This window comes from Python bivittatus, unplaced genomic scaffold (genome assembly GCF_059951505.1).
Source record: "Python bivittatus isolate LINGU-HERP-01145 unplaced genomic scaffold, Pbiv_v1 ctg000480_np1212, whole genome shotgun sequence".
Classification (NCBI taxonomy): Eukaryota; Metazoa; Chordata; class Lepidosauria; order Squamata; family Pythonidae; genus Python; species Python bivittatus.
In genome coordinates this window covers 31,175,005-31,197,500 of record NW_028277075.1, presented here as the reverse complement: position 1 = coordinate 31,197,500, position 22,496 = coordinate 31,175,005, and the positions used below count along the sequence as shown (strand labels likewise).

General features: G+C 36.1%; 1 protein-coding gene across 8 annotated transcripts in view; it reads left to right on the top strand.

Moving 5' to 3' along the window:
* Nucleotides 1-22,496, top strand: part of GPHN (gephyrin) — a 284,049-nt gene that overhangs the window by 108,114 nt on the left and 153,439 nt on the right. For all 8 annotated transcript variants that reach the window (XM_088145626.1, XM_088145622.1, XM_088145627.1 and 5 more), the window contains exon 4: nt 10,968-11,060. In XM_088145626.1, coding sequence (XP_088001752.1) covers nt 10,968-11,060 — 93 coding nt within the window. The remainder of the gene's footprint in view (nt 1-10,967; nt 11,061-22,496) is intronic.

Sequence of the window (22,496 nt, the reverse complement as noted above, 5' to 3'; positions counted from 1 at the left end):
ACTGAAATATGTGCTTTTGAGTCAGTTTGGAAAAATTCAGTTGACTTTCTGCTGAATTTGCAGTCTCAAACATTGCTGCAGCTTTCAATCCAGTATGGACAAAGCTGAGGAGAGGGATGAGTGATGGACTTCTGATACTGAAATGAGTAGCTGGCCAGTGAATTTGTCACTTCACAAAACCCCTCTCTTCTGTTTAGGTCTAATTTTCCTGCTAGAATTTGTGTAAGTATGTTCACTTGCAGAGTGAAAACAAAAGAGGTTCAGAATGATTCATTGTGTGAGTCTGAAATAGTTTGCTTGTTGTTAGACTACTGCATGTATTAGCATATATTATACAGATACTTCTTTATGTCTATCAGATTTCATACTAAATCCCAAGTCTCCAGACATTAAACCCAGTATTCATAACTTGTTTACAGCAGACTCACAGACACAACGTAGGAAAACAAGCTGCCTTACTGCAGACAAGATAGAAGCCATATATATAGACATTTGCCTACTGTAGAACACAGAAATTTTATTTATTTATTTATTTATTTATTTACTTACTTACTTATTTAGCTTAGAGTTTAAATTGTAGACCAAAATTGAACCGTTCTCTTCCTACCTTCAGATTGGGAAAAGTGTGGTAAACTTAATTAAAATTGTACATAAATAAAATACATTTAGTAAACTAATAGAACTGCTGATTCCCACTTCTCCAGCTTAGGGCCTTACAGTATCACAGTGATTATACACACAGTGGTATCTAATGCTATAAAATATATAACATTAAAAATGTACATATAACATTATAAAACAGTAGTATATAAAAATGTTGCACAGCAGCACACAACATATTGTTCCCAGAATAATCGGTAAATGGGCTATGCTAAGAAACATATCAGTACAGAAAACCTAGTGATCAAGCAGTAGAAGTTACTAAGTTTTTAGTAACAGCTTACTTCTTAAATAGAATTTGGTTTGTTTGTTTTAAAGTTAATATAAAGCATTTTGAGTATTGGTTCAGTGCAACTTATCTATAGAGTCTTTGCTGGACAATTCAAAGGGTACTGTGCTGTCTTTATCTTGTTTTTGCTATCCCTGTCCTAAAAATGGTATAGAGGCAATATTTCAAAAATGTACTGTAATAAAATCCTTGAAGCCTTCTTACAACTTTCTTTTCATAAATCAAGACTTTGCAGGGTTAATATATTCCAAAGAGTTTACTGTCCCTGCTGTTTTCATTCCATTCTGCCAAATAATGAAGTAACTGCAGCTTCTCCATTAATCTATGGTCAACTTTTTATTGAATTAAATATGTTGAATGAAATCACTGAAATCATTTTAAATCTGAATAGGATGATGTCCAATTCCCAAGCCTATAATCGTTTGTCATTCAGTCAAATTAATTACTCTAATAGCTGAAGGTGTCTAGTTTAGCTGTGTCTTTTTACATTGAGTAGGCCATATATGACACACAAGGTGAATGAATATTCATAAACAAAAAGGCAAGGAAGGACACATAGTGTAGTCCTGACTTAGGACCATTTCTTCAGCAACTGTTCAAAGTTAGAGCAGCACTGAACAAAGAGACTTACAACCTGTGCCTGAAGTTACAGCCATTGCAGCACCCCTGCAGCCCCATGATCAAAATTCAGGCCCTTGGTAGTCTGCCTGCACTTACAGCTGCAAGGGCGCTTCCACTCCCCCCCATCTCCCCCCCATCTCCCCCCCATCTATGCCCTTTTGGCCCCCTGTTGTTTGACCCCAGCTGACCTTCACCATCTTCTTGCTCCCGCTGCTGATGAGGTATGGGGTTGGGCTTCACACTACAAAAAAAGAAGAAGCAAAAAGCAGCCACAGAGCCATGGTGTGCCAAAAAGCCCCTTTGTGCCACGCTTCAGGGCTGGAGCTGGGCTTTGTGCTCCCCCCCCCAAAAAAAGCTGCCCCAGAGTCGCAGTGCGCCAAAAATCCCTTTGCACCATACTCCTGGGCTTCGCTGGGGCTGGGCTTTGCGCTGTGTTGCGCTGCAGTTCAGGGGCTGCTGTTTGCTTCCCCCCCCCCACAGCATGAAGCCCAGCCCCTGGCCCAGCAGCCAGGCCAGTCATGCTTTGTCAACAGCGGGAGCAAGAAGACAGTGAAGGTCAGCTGGGGTCTGGAATGCAGGGTGGTGAGGGTGACTGGGACTGGGCTAGGGCAGCTGTGACTTCCCAGAGTGTGGTAAGCAGCCCCAGAGCCATGCAGTTCTGGGGCTGCTTGCCGCCCTACAAGGCAGGGTACAGGGCAGCCAAAAGGGTAGAGATGGGGGGAATAGGCGGTTGGGGGGAGTTGGAGGCATCCCCTTATCTTACTGAGGCCCAGGGCGGGGAAGCACCAAGCACAGAATGGCTTGGGGTGGGTATTCGCTTAACGACCCGTGATTCTCAGTTAATGACAGGAACAGGGACTGCTGGGGTTGTGGTTGCTAAGCAATGCGATCACATGATGTGTCAGTTTATGACCGCATGACCGCATTGCTTAGTGACAGAAATTCCAGTCCCAATTGTGGTTGTAAGTCAAGGACTACTTGTAGATTAACTACTTAAAAACAGACATTTATATTTATTTAAACTTATTTATATGAGGCTGATAATATTTCAAACAACTTGTGTAAAGATCAATGAATGTATCTTTCTCCTTGCCCTTTGTTTCACAATGTAAAAGAAACAACAAAAAAAGGAGTCAGATGAGAAGGAAAGAAGATAACAAGCTCAGCACCCAAAATGGAAATGCTTCGTGAAAAGAGAGTCAAATATAACTAACAGGCTATAGTCCTGTCTCAATCCTTCTCTCTGCTGTAGCCTGATAAAATTGATGCAATTAGGTGATAGTTGAGAGTGGTAGGAGCCAAACAGAAGTAGTTTATCATTGGAGCCACTCTGCATAATTATGTGTTAAAAACTTTTATAAAAAGCAATATACTGTAGTTGCAAGGTACATTTTACTATACATACAGGCTTTGGAAATGTATATACAAGACTTGTGTAGTAGGAGATATTGTAAAGGCCTAAACTACTGATTACACTTACAGCAAAAATGCCAGTCCTTTTCTGGAAAGGGGTTTTTGCTTTCCATAATCATAAAAATGAGGAAAATAGTTGAACATTGTGTTCAGTTTTAAATTCTGAAACTGTAGCTTATATGGATGCTGCAAAAAGCATAAGAAAACCTAAGTTTGGTTTTAAAGATGTATTTATATATTTCTTTATGAAAAAAATAAGTTGTCATTGTAGTTTAATTACAAATCAGTGTCTTCTAAGGCTTCTGGGGGAGGTATGGCGAACTGAAGACAGCTCTGAGAAAGCAGAGCCGATGACTGTAGTAAAGACCAAGGAACCAGTGAGTAGACTGGTTTCTTAGAACCTCTCTGGATAAAGAGGATAGGAGATTGCCTGCATGTGCTCCAGATAGCTGCTCCTCACAAGGAGACCACAGGACAGCGATTTTCTGCAGGTTTGAGCACCAGGAAATGACAGGATCAACCATCTTGTTTGCAACCATAGCAGAGACTTTTTAAGGACACTGAGTTCGCAAACTTCACTTTCTAATCACTTTCAGAAATTACCTATTAACTATTCTAAAGCTATTAGAGACCTTTGGAACAACAAGTTTGAAAAGTCTTTATTGGGTGAGTTTATCTTCAACTCTGAACAAAAGAAAAATTAATTATAAGCCTAAGAACTTAAATAATTTGAAATAAACAGGAAAAAGCTAAATAAGTTTTGATCTAAGGTTTTCAAGAAAAGTTTGGACAACCATTTGTCCGAGATGGTATGAGGACTCTTGCCTTGGGCAGGGAGTTGGACTAGAAGACTTCCAAGATCCCTTCCAACCCTTTGATTCTATGATTCTAAGAAAGTTATAAATGGATTAAGGGTCCAGATAAATTTGGAATATTAACTTTTACTATAAGATTTTGGAATTAACTGTAAAAAATAAACAGCTTCTCATGGGAAACAGACTTATTTTGGCTATCCTGGCTATTACAAGTCATAATAAAAGTTAAGTGATGATTTTAGAAACTGGACACTAGAGGGAACTAAAGATTTTAAGCAGAAGAAAAAAAAATACAAGCCTGTCTTGATGTCAGTTAATATTGGGGCTTACAAAATGACACAAAATGTTGTAACATTGGAAATATTAAAGGAGATCTTTGAAGAATGGAGCCAGAAATTAGTAAGTACAATATCAACACTGTCAGTAATGATGTCTGCTTCTATGGATAGATGATATCTAAAATATATTAATGAAGGAATGACAGATGTGGAACAAATTTTATCTGATAAGACAGAGAAAGTACTAAAAGTGGAACTACAGATGACAGGCCAAGAGAATGATTTGGAAAAGGACACTTTACTGGATATACAAAAGAAACTGGCTGAAGTTTTGAAAATTAAAGGGGAAATACAAATGATAAACCAAGAGTATGACTTAGAAAATGTTTTCTTATTGGACCTACAAAAGAGGCTTGTTAAAGCCTTGAAGAAATTTCTGTGCGATGGGCTAAAGAAGAATGAAAGAGGAATCAAATCCTACAACAATATTTGATTGAATTAAAGATTGACGCTGTTAGAAGTAAAAGGAAGGAATATAAAGTTGGTTTATTGATCAAGGTTAAAATAAAACTGTGGTTGGTGTGGGTCTTCCGGGCTGTGTGGCCGTGTTCTGGAAGTTTTGTTTCCTAACGTTTCGCCAGCATCTGTGACCGGCATCTTCAGAGAGCAGGAGCACAGACAGAAGCAATTCTCTCTGTGCCCAGGATGATGTGACCCTTTTGTGGGTATTTATAGAGATCTGCGGGGGGGGGGGATTGGGGGTGTGTGTGGTGGGGGGGTGAGGTTTGGGTTAACGAGTGGCTGCTTGTTTTGGTGTCAGAATATGTATGTATCTTCCTGGGGATTAGACAGGGTTTTTTCTTCTATTGAGTTGTTAACGAGTGGCTGCTGGGGGTGATTAGTATGTTCATTGTGTGAACTGTTCACGCATCCTGGTGGTTGAGCTGAGTGTGTTGACCTTTTGCAGGCTGTATTTTTCAGGATTGGTAGCCAGGTTTTGTTGATTTTTAGACTCTCCTCATTTTTATTGAAGCTGTGCTGGTGTTTGTGAATCTCAATGGCTTCCCGGTATAGCCTGGTATAGTGGCTGTTGGTGTTGTCCAGTATCTCTGTGTTTTCAAATAGGATTTTGTGTCCAGTGTGCTTGAGAGCATGTTCAGCTACTGCAGATTTTTCTGGTTGCTGTAGTCTGCAGAGTCTTTCATGTTCTTTTATCCTGGTCTGGATGCTGCGTTTTGTGGTCCCGATGTATACTTGCCCGCAGCTGCATGGTATGCGGAATACTCCTGCGGCGGTGAGGGGATCCCTTTTGTCTTTTGCTGATTTTAGCACTTGTTGTATTTTTCTGGTGGGTCTGAAGATTGTTTGGAAATTGTGTTTTTCCATCAGTTTTCCCATGCGATCTGTGACCCCTTTGATGTAGGGCAGAAATACTTTGCTGGTGGGTGGCTGTTCTTCTTCAGTTATTAAATTTGTTTATATTTGTTGTGATGAAGGTTGGAGTTCACTTCTTTATATATTTCTTTTTCTTTATTAGATTCTCTCTTTTCTTTTTCTTTTTCTTTTTCTTTTTTCTTTCTTTTTCTTTTTTCCTGCACTTTTTATTCTTTCTTTTCTTTCTCTTCTCTTTCTCTAAGTTTAGTTTGTATTAATTTTTACTATTGTAATTAAAATTCTTAATAAAATTATATTAAAAAAACAAATTAGCGCCTTCTCTTTCACAGTGCCTGCCCTCTGAAACAGCATCCCCTTGGAGATCTGTATGGGTCCCACTCTTCAAATGTTCCTTAGGTTTCTGAAGACCTGGCTCTGTTCCCAGACCTGGGGTTAGGATGTTTGTGAAGCCCCTAATGATTTTTGGTTGTTATTTGTGTGTCTCTGTATGAGCATTCATGTTTGTTTTTATATCATGCATTCTTTTAAAATTCTAAGCCTCCAAAATCTAGATAAATTAAGTAAATAAATCTGCATTGCCAACTAGTTGTCTCAACTATGTTAAATCTGGTTAATGCAAGTTAAAGGCCAAGTGTAAATCAAAGATAACCATAGTTAAAGCAGGGTCTCATGCCAATTAAAAGCCAAGTATAAACAGTTTGAATAATGTAAGATAAATTATGTACACCTCTATCTAAAAACAGCATTTCCTTCCACATCCATACATAAACAAAAAAGTTTTATTACATTTTGTTAAAGAAAGCAGGAGGGAGGCCTAATTAAAATATTCACTTTTTTCTATGGCTGTGTTGGCTTTTTACTGTGTTGACCTAGGATCTGAGGAATCAGCTTTTACTCTCAGTACTTCACCATCCCTATGGTTTATGGGGATGGGGGTAGGGAATGTGTCCTCTTTTAAATCTTCAAGACCTAAAAAGTACATTTATGTCACAAAATATCACTTCAAAATGTTTTGTTTTTGCTTCTCCAAGAAGATTTGCATAACATCCATAGATCTCTGGGACACACATTTTCAGATAGCAGCATAATAAATGCCTCTGGTTTACTTTAGCAGTGACTATTTTCATTTTGTGTTTTGGGCTTTCTGTAATTCCAAGAGTCTTTACAAAATGGTGATAATGATTATTCATCTTTGCCTTTTAGGAGTCCACAGTCAATATCAAAAGGATTTATATAGATTTGTGAAGTATCAGGTTCTAGTTACCATGCTTTAGATTCTTCACAGTGTCAGAGGTAATTTGATCTTAAATACTGTATAAGTTGTCAAAGACCTGAGTGTGATGGGGGTAGTCTTATATTCACAGTAGCATTCCTATAGGCATCTAGTTGGATATTTGGGGGATTAGAATCCTGGATGTGATAGGTCTTTGGTTAGTTCTAACAAAGCTTTTCTTATAGTTTTAATATGTACTGTATTTGGCAAATCCTGCCTTTTGGGATCTTGGGAGCAAAATTTTTATTTACTGCTTCATATCTTTAAAATATTGAAATAAATGAGAAATAACATCCCAAATTTACAAGAAAGAAATTGTTAACAACTAGAAGCAAGCTAACTATTTTCTTGCATTGTAATGTATAATTGCTGTTTTAGCCCTAAATGTTCTGGGAATAATCATAGGGCTGTATATCAGATGCTTGCAACCCTGCTGGGAAAAATAAGTGGCAAGGAGGAGTCTTTTAATTTATTTATTTTTTAATTGGTTGAAAATCAAATTCCAAATAGGGGATGTAAAGTTTGTATAAACTTGTGATATTTGTTTTGATACAGTAGTTTCTAAACAAATCATGTTATAAAATAGGCATTATAAATAGCATGTCTTGTATTTTTAATGTATTTTTAATGTAAGGAGTGGCCATCTCCAGAATAGCTGATGATATATGAATGCACAACCTCCTTTGAAAAATAGGTAGTTCTTGTTTTTGCTTTTGTTTTTAAAGCAAATTAATTGACCTAAGAATATGTATTTAGACTTTGTTACTTCCTTTTCATATTCATTTTTAGCAATAGTAATGTTAGTGTTTGTAATAAAAATACTTTGCAATTAATTTTTAATATTAATTTATCATTTCTTTCTCAATTTGCATGAAATTTGTTTTTGCAAATTCATTTCTCTGAAAAAGATAGTAAGGAACAATAGCCTAGCCCTGTAGTATACACCTAGTCACAGGCAAGGATCATAATTATCTCATTATTTCTAAAACTAGTTTTTCTATTCCCACTCCGCTACCAAAAGACAATTTGGCCAATATGTTTATATACAGCCCTTCCTAGACAGAAAGAGCCTGGCTGCACTTATCAGTATCTTTCAGCATTAGACTACTGCAGTACATTCTGTTATGGAGTGCTTTTGAAGACTACATAATAAATGTAATTGGTGTAGTATGCTGTGTCACTTCTTTAATTATAAATTGTTTCATTCAGAAATAGACTGAAAGAAAAATGTTTTCCATTTTTTTTAAAGATAGAAAGCAAATTCTGTATTTTGAGAATATATGCAAGAGACAAGACAAGCAGAGTAGTGGAAAAATGTATTAAAATACGCATATCCTGCCTCTTGGTTGAAATAGGTTTATTAAGCTATCCTAGGCAAAGCTTCATTTTCTTGGATTCTGAGAAGCATAGTGACATTTAAATACCATTTCTCCCTAAAGAACCATTTTTTCCCACCAAAAGCAGACTCTTCAGTTGAACTTTTAAAGGTTTTGGGAATATATAATCAAAGACAGAGATGATAGTGAAAGTTGAAAACTCTATAACAAAATGGTAGAGTTTATAAAAATGTTTTGTGAAGTGTTGTGAAAAGAAAATTAAAAAGAAAGTTGGAGTTTTTATATGCAGCAAAATAAATAATACATTTTCTAGTTAGTAGCAGAGGTGGAACCCTTTCTTAATTTCTAAGTATCCTAAAGCAATGTTTCTCAAACTTTTCATAGTCATGGTCACCAAATAAAGAAAAGTGGGGACCATGCAATTAAACAATCCCTTCCTACATTTCTGTCTTAAAGGGAGTTCATACCACTACATCTTTTGATCTCTGCCATTATCCCAGTTCTCCTTGAGGGAGTGGCATGATTCCTTCCTTCCTTTGTGCTTTTTGGAATCTCTTCTTATTCTAGTGGTGCAAAATTATTATCTACAGGAAAACCTGAGATTTATATTATAGCTTCAGAGAAATAGAATGTTCCTGATTGTCTTCCTCTTTTGTATGTATCAGCCTAAGTAGACCAGACAGGAAACATGACTAGATGAGCTAATTCTACTTTATTGTAAAGCTACATTATGATCTTGCAAATCTGAAAGTGCATTCCCCCCTCCCCCTGCCATCTTCTTTACAGCTCAAGAAACTAGGGCGGGTCTCTTCTAAGCCTCTTGCCCCACTCACATTCCTGCTGTGGGTTCAGCTGCCTTTTATCTGACCATTCCCTTGTTCCCTCAGTTGTGTCTCTTTGCCCTGTCTCCAAGGTCATTCCCACATACCATTACAGTGTGATATTCTGCCATGTACACCTGTTTTTTTCCTTTAGAAATTGGCTCTATGTATTGTCTTTGCTGAGATGTTTTCTATATTCTGTTCAGAAATTTCTTCTTCTCTGAAATGTGGTTTATATCTCATCTTCTCTCTAGAAGTTGAAGGCATTGTGCATGGATATCTCCTAATTTTATTTCTGTAACAACACTGTGAGATAGATAGGGTTGAAAAATAGTGACAGTACCAAGGTCACAATCCATTCTCTTCGTCAGTACATGATGCTGGTTCTCAGATTAGAGGTATTATAACCTTCCTGTCTGCCTCTGAAACTAACTTATTCGATTCCTACAGAAATTCTATATTTATTACTCTAGTTCAATCACTTTGGCTTATGAGTTCTCAGGGGCTTTTAGGCTGTTTACCCAGCTGTGAAACTGTGGGTCATATCACCAGCTGACTAAAGAATACATACCGGGGATTTAGCAGTAACACCCTTATATAGTCAAAGGGAGGTGATAATGTAGGATGAGCTGTTGCTATCAGAACATATTCAACCTCTGTGACTTATTTTTGGTATTTTAGAAGAATATCATTTCTATCACATCCATTAACACTATAAAGTACCGTATTTTTCCGACTATAAGACGATACTTTTTTCTAAAACTCTTGCGCTAAAAATTGAAGGGCGTCTTATTCAAGGAAGTCAGCCGAGAAGAGAGCCGCGCGGTTGCAAAACTGCCCATACTTTGTGTCTGCAAACAGGCTTCCTCCTATTGCTAGCCTCCAATCACGAGTGAAATAGCTTGAGTCTGCAAACAGACTTCCTCCAATCACGAGCCTTATGTAACTGACGTCAACTGATGCTGAACAAACCAATTGGAGGAAGTCTGTTTGCAGAGACAAGCTATCGGCAGTTTCACTCGTGATTGAATGTAATCAGTTATGCAAAAGAGCGTGGAAATAGAGCTGCAGAGAGACGGTTTGGACCTCCTCCCACCGAGTGTATCAGGTCAATGTTAACTAATTACTAAATAAAAATGTGTTCTGCGCTATCCTTAAAATATCAATTTCTTAATTTGGGGTTGGAAAAGTGGGGGTCATCTTGTACATGGGGGCGTCTTATTGATGGAAAAATACGGTAATATTTATAATCACATTTAAAGATATAATTATTGTTTATAACCAAAAATGTATAATTTGCTCTACCCATTATATACTTGAGTACAATATGAATCCTATTTTAGAAGAACTTTTCAGATGACAATAGTGAATTGCAGCTCCATTCAGCTTGCTAAAATCTCATGTGGAGGGTTTTTGATATAATTGTTGCAAAAAGTTAGTGTTTAAGCTATTGCATTGCTTGTGGCACACTGGTAATGGGAAGGAGAGCTAAATCCCAGTTGCTATTCAACCGGGAGGTTTTATTCAGGATGGGAATTGAGAAAATTGAATTTTCTCAATTTTGGCAAAATTGGGTTCCCTTAGCATATGCATCCAAGGCCAGAATTGACCAACATGGTAATCCCAAAAAGCCCATCTACAGGAGGGTTTAGCAGGTTGTTTGAACACAACCAAGGTGCAAAACTGGCATCTGTATCTCTTGATGGCCATGTAGGTTGAAAGGTACGTGGGCAGGGAACCCAGTTACTGTAGAGCTTTGATATCTGGGAGAGTCAAGATGGAAGAATGCTCTACTGTAAGTGGCATACTGCTGATATGGTACAGCCAGGGACAGGGACATTTCTGAGCCAGGAAGAAAGTACAGCACCATGCTCACCACTTGGGTAGCTTCTGGTAAAAGTGATATGCTCACTCAGCTCATTTTGCAATTATCAGTATCATTCTTAAAAGGTTGTCACACAAACTAATTTATAATTTTAAGGAATCATGGCACCACAGTGTTTGAGAACCTCTGCAAAACCCTATGAACAAAGAACACCTGCTAATTTTGTTTTACATTTTTCAGGAGACACTGATAGATTGGTGTGATGAAAAGGAACTCAACTTGATTTTAACAACTGGAGGAACAGGATTTGCACCAAGGGATGTCACACCAGAGGTGAGATAGTTTATTTTCCTGTTTTAAGCCATCAATATTTCTCAAACACTAATATTGTTGTTTTGTATATGGTGCTTCAGAAGTTGTATATTTGATATGATATGAACATTCTCTTCTTAAAGAAATAAAAATACCTTTATTAAACAACTGAGAAAATACAATTGATTTTTCCTGACTGCCACCAAGAGGCTAGTATTTTGTCTATAGGCTACTTTGCAGTGTTCTTGTTTATCTTTGGTAATATATATCTCTAATTCGGACATGGAGATTTTTCTTTGATAGTGGCTTTCAGGGTAGAAAGTAGATATCCTTATGGCAAGTTCCTTACTACCCAGTTTATGGTCTTAATTTAGTCAGTACTGTTCACTCAATTTTTGCAATCTCTGCTCTCATACCAGAATATTCTCTTTTAGAAATATTTATGGTATGAAACTATGGCGTTCATCTGCTGTTCTCGTTTGAGATATTTGGCATAGTCAATAAACCGTTATTTCTTATGTATATTACTATTAAAGGGGCTTAATAATGTATTTTCTGGCAAAATTACGTCCCTTTAGCATATGTGTCCCATGTTGTTTAATTGTTACTGTAAAATGGCATGTGTATGGTTAAGGAAATCACTTACAATCAAGTATGCTGATGGTGTCCTGTTGAGTGGGAGTATATGGAATACCCATTTGATGGTGATCTCACCATTCACATTTCTGTCCATTATAATGTGGAATTGTACAATGGAAAATAGAGCAGAAGGAATTTCTATATACCATCTCTATATCTGAATGGAGATCTGCATATCAATACTCTTTCTTTCATCAGGAAACTGGAACTTTAACTTAGATTTCATCCACATGCCAGCTGTTAGAAAAAGTGAATCATATATGGGCATAACTCATATTAATTTCATTCTCTGAACTGTATGTGTTGAGAATAAATATATTTTGGTATTTGATTGTTATAATTTAGATGGTCTAAATGAACAAATATTTACGTGTAGCATACAGTTGTATTTTTATTCAGTCCTATTTTAATTGCCTTAAAACTTGCAAATAGGGTGTTGTTTGAAATTTAGAATTTGTATTCCAAACAAGCAGCATTTGCTTGAAAATGGAGGTGATGTGGACACACACAAAAAAAACACTACTACCTAAGGCAGAATTTTTTGAACACACACACACACACACACATGAAGGTGTATTTCTTTATCATCGTTGCCAAAGTGAGGCTAAAAAGTGATAATATCATACTTGACTAAACATTCCCTCTGTTGCTGATCTTGAGTGGGCCTATATTGATTGATTTAGGTATTAAACAGGAAACAGAGGCTGCTTCATGTTTGAATAATATAAAATTTTGTAATTAAAAAAAACACAGAAGGGCCAATTTTCCCAAGAACAGTAAAAAGAGAATTGTAATTGAGACAAAGAGAAAATGAAACTGAACAAGGAGCTATCAAATAAGGAACAAATGTGAAGGCAAGGGTCTGCTAAGTTGCCCACTCATAGCATGTGCACATTTTGATAGATGAAGGCAAACAAACTAGGGAGAAGCAGTGAGTGAGAAGAAAATGACTCTTTAGTATGCTCCACTGTCTATGCCACTTTTCTGGATAGCCTAGAAGACTCAACTAACCCTTAGTGGTTTAAACCTAATGCAACCTCCCCCCTCTTCATACATAGTATTAAACTAACTCCACCTACTCAGCCTTGTGGGAAAACTTAAACTCAGTTGATCTCTTTTGCAGAGCCCTATTTCTAAGAAACACAGCTGGAAAGAAAGACGTAAAGTCTCTTCATTATAGAACTCCCTACTAAGGTCAGACAGCATGGAACAGACTTCCCAAACAGTGCTAATCTCTATCAATTAATCTGATCTTTTCTGAGAGTAGATTTCTAAGGATAAAGGTGTTCTTCAAAGATAGGTATTTGTATTGTTCCTCTCACTTTAGTTATAATGTATAGATACTTATCATTTTACCATTATGTTAATATTTTTGCATCAAATCTAGCAGCATAATTGATTAGTAAACTACATTCTAGTAAATGTATCTTACTAGAATTAGTTTAACACATTCTAGTAAACTATTAAAGTAAAATTTTTAAAAAAGACAAAGAATTCTGTAAAACAGAAAAACAGATAAGAATTTTGCTGTGGTATTCACTGCTCATTTTTTCCATTTACTAATACTCGATCTGGACCATTTAAATTGAAGCTATATTTACAGTATGAGTATGTTCTTAATTTCAGATTGAATATTTTTTTTATCAAATTTTGTATTTTGAATTGGTCAATACATATTTGGGCTAGATGTAGATTTTAATTGGCATTGAAAACAATGGAACACTAAGGATACATTATATTTGTTACTGTTCCCTCCCTTTCTCATTACATAGAAGTGGTAATTACTAAGGCATTTTTCTTAAGACTGTGCTCTGAAATTATAGATTCTTAACATGGTACAGAATGGGAATATTTGTAGTGGTTTTTAAACTCATCAGAGGAAGACATAAGCAACTAACTTATCTTGCCTTGCTCAGATAACACTTATTGAGAGTGGCAGTATACTGAATTCAGGGATGGACAGGATCATCCTCAAATCAGAATGACTTTTGTGATAGTTTGCTCCATTGACATAATTTTAGATCTATGCAAAATTGCAGGAATGAAGAGAATGATACGGTTGCTACCACGACACCCCTTATAATACTCTTATAATAAACGGTTAGGCTTAAGGATACCACAAAACTGTCTTTATAATTTAAAGATAGTTAATTATTATTTAAATAGTGTCATTCAATAGTTCATTACATTCTACAGAGTATAGAGGAGGAATGGTTTTGTTAGCATTGTGTTGGTTAAATCCAAAAGTACCGTGGCAAAACGGTGAAATTGAAATGTTGGTTAACTTAGGCTTGCTGTTTTGTTGGGTCTGGAGATTTTATTTGTTGATTTGATAGTATTTGTAAACTGCTTAGAGTTTTTGGAATGTGGCAACATACATATATTTGTATAAATAAATAAACAAATTTTACATATGCCCAGAATAAAATGCAGTATTTACAATGCTGAAAATAATGGCAAAAATAAAGGTGAAATAGGAGAGAAATTTGAAAACATTCAGAGATTTTTGTTGAGATTTTTCCAAAACAATATTCTTTTCACAAAAAAAAAAATGAATAAAGGATTTCTGGTGAAAGATGGATTTAGAGTAGCATATTGCATAAATGAATAAAAGGGCATGTGGTATGTTAAAAAAATTTTTTTAAATACCCAAAACTGTAAAGATGAAGTTAGTAAAAGGCTGCTGAACTGGCATCTTCTAGGTAAATATGCTGTTATTTTTCCTTAAAGAGAGTTTTAATTGGTTACTCAAGTTGTTGATTTCATCTTTATCTTTTAAAATTTGCTTTTTTCTTTTTTTTCTTTCTATTAATAAATGTATTATTTAAACATTTTTAAAAAGTATATGTATCAAAAAGCAACAAACATTTGAGGGTTATTTTCTGTGTTCTGTTAGAAAATCAGAAGGTAAAAGGTTAAGATGTGTACTCAATTTGATGCAAAATCTGATGATCACATTTATTCTTTGATTTTTTTAAAAAAACTGCTTAAATTATTGTTCATGATAGCCCAAGTAGCCTGTTCAAATATTACATCCAAAAGCTATGTTAAAGAAGCTATGTCAAAGAAGCTGTTCTTTAGAGAGCTTCCTTAACCCTTGTTTGGAGCCATACCAGTGATAAATTTAGTACTGGTTACCTCATGCTCAACGTTTTCCAAAGGCTTTACCTTGAGGCTTAGTTGTGACATTTTCCAAACCACTTCTATTTTTAGCCATGGTATTAATCTCATCAACCCACCTCTGCCTTCTCCAGTATTTCTTCCAACTCTGGGAGAGCTATTATAATTCCATCAGCATCAAAAAAACAAGTTCAAATAGCATTTCTGAACACCATAATAGTAATCAGACATTCAAGAAGGAAGAGATGTTCTTCATTTTTCATCTAGAAGGCTGAACATGTGCAAGAGAACCAGAGAAATTCAATTTAAGTTTCAGATGTGAGGAGTTAGCCTCTGTTTTCTCATCTAAAATGGTTTCCAGAGCCAAAGTGCTGGGTTTGGATGGAGAAATCTTAGACCACTCTCTGGTGTCTCCTCTAAAATGGCATGACACAAGTGCTTCAGTCTTGTTTGCCAAGATGTCAACCTGGTAGACTGAAATTTGTATCATAATTTCAAGACATCCAAATCACAACCCTACTGGATCTGTGTACTTGAACTCTACAACACAATAACTATATTATTACTTATTTCTTTCTCTACTGACTCTGAATCATGGCAAGTTTTTGTCACCTTTCTACCACCTCCCAATTCCTTGTGAATATCCTCTACCTTATGATTCAGACCCAGATAATTATTACTCTGGCTCTTCCACCAAGTTTTCAGGCCAACCTTCCCTTATCACCCAGTCAGACAGTGGAAGACAGTTAGCATCCTCTCTATCTGAGGTTACTAAATCCTATCCAGAATAATCACTACAATTTGCAGAAGTGTTAGATCTTGAAGTTCATTGGGGAAAATCATCATTATGCAAGTCAATATGCCATCATATCAACTCCAGCTCTTAAGAACTAGTAGCCATGCCAAAATCACCAGCTCCTTTCCAGTTGTAAATGACATCCAGTAGCACCCTACTTCTGCATCTTCAAACCTCCACGTTTTTTTTGGGGGGGGGAGTGTTTTGTTTTGTTTGGCTTTTGGAGCCTAAATTACTATGGCTGGATTATCATTCTTTTTTAGTGTTCTGCTTTTTAGCATTTGACTTTTGAGTTTGCTACTACTTTCCTATCCAATTTTAATTACCACAAATATATATCTGACAAATCCATCTCCTTGATAAGAAATCCTTCTCATCAAGATTTATTTATTTATTTATTTATTTATTTATTTATTTATTCCATTTATATAGCTGCCCATCTCAATAATATAAGTTTCTTGCATCACCCCCACCCCCACCCTGGCAACCTACAATTTTAAGTTACCCATTTTAGAAAGAATCTTCTCTGTCTTATATTGACAAGTCATAACATTCTATGTTAAAGATGACATAAATGTAAACAGTATTCAATAAACCTGAGACTTATTTACTTTTTAAAAATAAATAGAAACAGAAAAAGCCCCCACTTAGAAATATGAAATAATAAAACATTTTTAAACTTTAAAAGAAGGCATGAAAAATGTAACTACAAGTACATAAATTTCCACAAAGGATATGTCTCTACAATATAGTTACTCTCCTCCAAGCAAAAAAGTCTATCTGCAATAAAAATTAATACATTTATACATAGAGACTACAATTTATTTTCTCCTTCTGATCATCCATAGCATCTGCCTGGATCAGGTAATTTTTTTCATTGCAAAATCTAAGGATAATCTACAGCAGAATCTATAGCAGCTCATGCAATATTGGGCACCTCTTGGTTCGCTCATGCGACACCATTACTGCACAAGCTGCACTGGCTCCCAGTTTCTTTCCAGGTGCAATTCAAGGTGATGGTTATTACTTTTAAAGCCATATATGACACAGGGCCAGGCTAGCTGTGGGACCGTATCTCCCCCTCCCACTAGGTTGGATAGTGGGCACCCAATGGGTACATTCCCTCAAATGTTGCCATCTAGTGGGACCTAGGAGGGATTTGTAGTGGCCTCTGCCCTATGGACACCCTCCCTCTTGATATCCAGCAGGCCCCCACCCTCTTAGCTTTCCAGAAAGCTGTTAAGAGCTGGCTTTTTCCCCAGGCACTGAGATAGCAAGGTTGGAGCCTAGAGACTGTATAGTTGGATAGATGTTGTTGATTGGGCACCAGATTTTTCTTGTTTGTTTGTTGGAGTGTTTTATTGTTGTATTTTTATTATTGCTGTTAGCTGTCCAGAGTTGTGCCTTATAAGATGGGCAGCCATATAAATCAAACAAACAAACAAACAAAATATTGTCAGATAAAGAAAAAGCTCTTTATCTCTTTCCATCTTCCTGTAAAATATTGCACACTAAATTATTTCAGTTCATTAACTTGGGATACAGGTCAGGAAAAATTATTATCTTTATTGCAGTATATTCCAAAAAAGTTGTTTGATGAATGCTACAGAATACTACCTTGGATGTTAAGTAGAGGAAATTAACCACAAATAGGTTGGGATTTAATTTTGAAAGATAGTGAAACTCTAGAAAATATGCACATTCAGTTTCTAGATTATATTCAGATTGCAATGAAAAAAGCTCATGTAATTTTTTTTTTTCATTAAGAGCACTAGGGGCAGCTCTTGTTCTACATTAAAAGAGATATTCTTAAATTATTTCTATGTAGTGAACGTTGCATTTGAACTATTTCATCATGGAGACCCATTATTTCTTTTGTGCATTTTTATCGGTGTTTTCAAGTTGATCAGTCCTTGTCTCAGGAGACTCTGTAATTACCTTCTTTAGCTCTTTCATGTCTTTATGAAGGATACCTGTTTTCTCTATTATTGTTTTAAATTCAAAGTATCAGCTTCTTTAAGGCTTTTAGGTACAAGCTTTTCTATAGATGACATTTTCCCTTTGATGGACGAGGGGGGGTATTATTTTTTCTGATAATAAGCTTTTGGAGACATTATTCTTCTGACACAATTCAAGCTCTAATCCAAATAAAAGGTTTAAATGTATTAATTAATTAAGGGATTAAGTAAGCAATCCAAGGTAAGAGATTTTCTCCAAAGCTAATGAGGAGAGTCCAAGAGCTGTAGCTAACAAGTATTCATCTTATCTATAACTTTTCAACTAACAGCATGGATAATGCTCCCAATTCCTTTTCATAGGAATTCATAGGCTTTCTGGTTGCAACCTAAATATTGCAATTTGTTATTTATTTGCAGCCAAATGGACCCATTATTCCACTTTTCTTGATGAATTGAGTATGGACCCAGTTAAGAGATTTGGCAACAAGTGTTCTAATATTTTATTTCCTTATATTCCAGGGATTGAGCCTGTCTTCCATTAAAATATTTCATAATTACTTATTCAGATTTTCTTCCAACTTCATACAAAATACCTTCTCAAGGGTCTCCCTTATTTCTATCTTCCTATCAGGTCTCAGGTACTGATCTGAAACCTCTCCCTTATCCTTTTCTTTTTGATCAATAAGCCTTTCACCCAGCTACAGTTGGTGAGCCAGTTATAACCTGGATGTTCTGGTGATGGTAAGTCATACAGTACATGAGGCTGCCTTTAAATATAACTTGGAAACTTTCCTTTGTGCCAAATGCAGTGGCCTATTTGTTTGCAGGTGGAGTCATTTCAGCAGGACAACACATGTATTATGGGCATTGCACTATTTACTGTAATATTTTCAAGTACAATGCAAAGTGCTAGTTTTAACCTGTAAAGCTCTTTCTGGTTTCAATACTTCTTATCTACGGAACAATCTATGGTATAACTCATCTAGTATGCTCAATGTAAGAGGGGATGCTTCTGATCTTCCAGTTGGGAAAGGGGATAGGGGAACCTAGGAGCATATATTTTCAGTGGCAGCCCTGGCCTTAAGGAACAGCTTGTCCTTTGAGGTCAAGATGATTCCCATATTAATAGTTAGGCTAGTGTAGCAGAACAGCTGAGCCCAGCCTGAAGCTCTCAGGCCTCTCCCAGAAGCCCTCTTGGTCTTCACACCCTGGCCCCACCTTCTGCTTCGGAGTAATGGCTTGATAGATCTTACAAATGGCACCCTACTTGGCATATTCCTCCTAACCCTGGTATGTGAGAAAGATTAGAATCTCATACCATATGCTGACTTTTAATTACCAGTAAAGTAAACATGCAGAAAGTATAATAATTTCAATAGTGCAGTCTCCTTGACATGTAGTGTACAAGTATGGTGTCTACATATTGAGTCCTTCCCCCCTTCTTTGAAGAGAAGCCAGTCTCACCAGAGATAAACAAACACAAATTTTATTTTAAAAAAAGAAAGAAACTACAACATCCTTTTTCATTTTAAATATTCAAAAGGAAACATTTAGTAACAAAGGAGAATGATATGTATTTCTTCAGATTATGGGGAAACAGCAGTTTGATGAAAAAAAATACAAAACAAAATGAAATGCTTCTGGGAGACCACAAGATAATGCTGGTCTACTATAAATGAGCACTCAGCCAGAATTTATAGAAGATATTGGTAAACACCTCAAATTAATTAATATAAATCAGGAAAAAATCTAAAGTGAAGCTATTTCTTCATGCATAACCTGAGGATATGCATAAAAGGCTGAACTATGCAGTTACTGAGCTTGCATAGAAGATTTAAAAAAAAATACAGAAAATTTACACGGCACACTCACACAAAAGAAATTAGTCTTAGTGCAGATTCCTATTTAGCCTTGTTTCCTATTTCTTCAGAACTAGACTTCCCTTGAAATAGATGTTCCCTCTTTTCTATTACCTGGACATCCCCCACATTCCCAGCAAGTCCAAATTTACCAGAGACTCTATCTTTTTCCAGCCATGGCTCACAGCTTTTCCCACTACTTTCTCCTCTATTTTTGCCTTTGTCTTTTAAAATGTTCAAATTTTCTATCCCAGGGTTAGGTGTATCTCTGTGTCTATGTGACAAAAAGCCAAGATTCCTTATGAAAATGTTGATTCTGAGTCCATCCACACCAACAAATACCTGTTGGGAATATCCAAATTCTGCTGGCTGGCAAAGGAACTTCATTCCAATAGCTTTCTTTTGGAAACTTTTCTCTCTTGACCTTCTGCAAAACTCTTTGGTCTTGCTGGTAAATATGAATCTGAGCCATAGAAAAGAAGTGATGAGCACTGGATAATTCTCTTTACTCCATAACTTAGCTAATATTCCATTTTCCATACAGTAAAATCTCAATTTAATGGATATTGACGAACAGGATTTTTGTTTGAACTTTAGCCTATGTAAGGAAGATCTCTCTGTTAAATAGAGGTTTCACTGCAAATGACACCATTTACATGCAGATGATTTAAATTTGGATTTAGCAGACATCCTCTCCTCCCAAATGGTCAATTGTCAAGTTTAACTCTGTAAGATTTCTTTCATTAACCAATGTAATTTGTAGTGCCAGTTTCCATTAAAATGAATTAAATATGCTTAATATAGATGTTTATTTCTGAAATACTATGTTTTATTAGTAAATTGTATTTTATGTGATGCTTGGGTTATTCTTCCTTCAAAATAATTTTCTGTTTGTGCCGTTTGGAAAACCTTACTATATACATCATGCTTAATTTCCTAATGCTAGGTTTTACTATTTTATTGAGGCAGTCCAAAAAATTCTTCCTACTGCTACTTATAACTTTGCAAATAGATCAGTCTTTACTGCACAATATTTATCATTACCATACCATTGTTTCTTTATTATAACTGTTTCAGCTGATTAATTCACATTTCTTTATGTATTATGTGCTATCATTATATTGTTATTTCCTCTATTAGACTCATTTTTTCCAGAATAGGTTGACAGTAGAAGTATAGCTTCAAGGATCATCCTTGTAGCCTATGAGAAAAAAATTCTTTATCTGCTTCTTGTAAAAAAATTAAGGTAAAAAAAGTGAATGTGACTCTCAGGAAAATATAGGTATGTGATTAATTAATTAAAAGGTAAGTAGATGTTCAAGAAGAAGGATGCTTCAAAACCTGCTTATCTCAGTTTGCTCAGGTTTAAAATTGTTTTGGGGAGATTGTTGTCAATGTACCATTGATGAATTATGTAAGAACGGGGAAATTTCTTATTATGGTATGCAATTTATGAAAAGTAGTTACCATAGAGTACCAACATTATTCCTAGCAATTAGGACTTACATTACTTATATATTTGGTAAAAAATAATACATATCTTTATCTAGGTTTTTTACAAGGCCTATGTTGACTGTTGACATGAGTTCTCTACATTTCCTGCATTTGAAGTTCAAGTTATTATTCTACTATATTTACTGTATGCTATATTGGATTTAATATTATACTACAGTAAAATGAAGTATAGTATAAATTATTATGAATCGATACATGCATGCATATTCACACAGAATTGATATAAATACACCTAGTAAATTCTGAAATAATACACACATTTACCATGATGGTGTAGTGTAGAAGATTTTATATGAATAGAAGGGGGGAGGCCTTAAAATATTATGATAGCTATTTCAGTAACATAAAATGAGTGCTGAGGTTATTGGGAAATTGATAAATGTAACTAACAATCTCAACTATTGATGCCCCAGTGCTGAAATAGATAGAAATGTGTTTCAGCTTATGTCTACTAATTGACTTAGCAACTTATTTGAGATCAACAATACTTACCTAAAAGCAAAATAACCCCACATTTGAAACAATTCTGTATGCTTACTGGACTGTCACGTTATTGCTAGGTAACACCATTGCTGCAGGAACTGCACTGGCTATGCACTGATACGTTACTGAATACAACACCAATACAATGGTGCTGGTTGTCATCTATAGTCTCATATGTAAATCAGGGCCTCAGTGTCTTCAAAACTGCCTAACTTATATATATTCTGCCTGCCCAGTCTAAGGACAGACAGAATGCCTGGTGAATGTCCTTACCTATCAAGTGCTGCCACAGAAGGAGGCCCAAAAGGGGCATTCTCTCTGGGGGCTAACCTCTTCTAAAACAAGTTGGCCCCCAAAGCAAGAGTAGTTCCTACTCTAATTGCCTTCCAAAAGCTCATAAAAACTTCGCTTTACAGAAGACCTTTGGGACTTCAGTGCTGTAAAACTCCTGATGCCAGGGTATGTTATATTAATTGTATTTTTTTAACATAATTATATATTTTATTGTATATTACTGCATTTTATTGTTATTATTGCTTTGGCTGAGGCTGTTGCTTTTGTATATCTCTTAGGCCTAGACTAAAGCAGTTTATAAATTTATAAATAAAATAAACTTTTCCCCACAAAGAATAGGCAATAAATAAATAAGCAAGCAAGCATGCAGACAGATGAACACAAAGATCCTGTGCAATCCCCATTTTCCCCCACTGGGTCAGCCTGAGATTGCCAATAGTAGGTGAAACACATTCTGGAAATCCCAGTCCCACCCCCATAAACAGAATAGTGGGAAGGGGCCACTAAATTTTGAGTCCAGCTTCTTGGAAGGTCAGCAGAAGACAAAAACTTCATAGAAAGCCACACCAAATCCCTCTCAGTAGTCTTGGGCCTCTCTTGTCTGTGTGCATCTGCAGCTCACTTGTATGCAGCCATTACCAAATCTAGCTGTTTTTTAAAAGATGCTGTGTGACTTGCCTCTCCTGCAGGAAGTCTGAAGTATGAAGAACTGCAGATGCAGGAATTTTGGAGGTAACACCTGGGGTGGAAACTGTAAGTCACCTGAAAAGGAGACATGCCAGTGTAAGGTTGT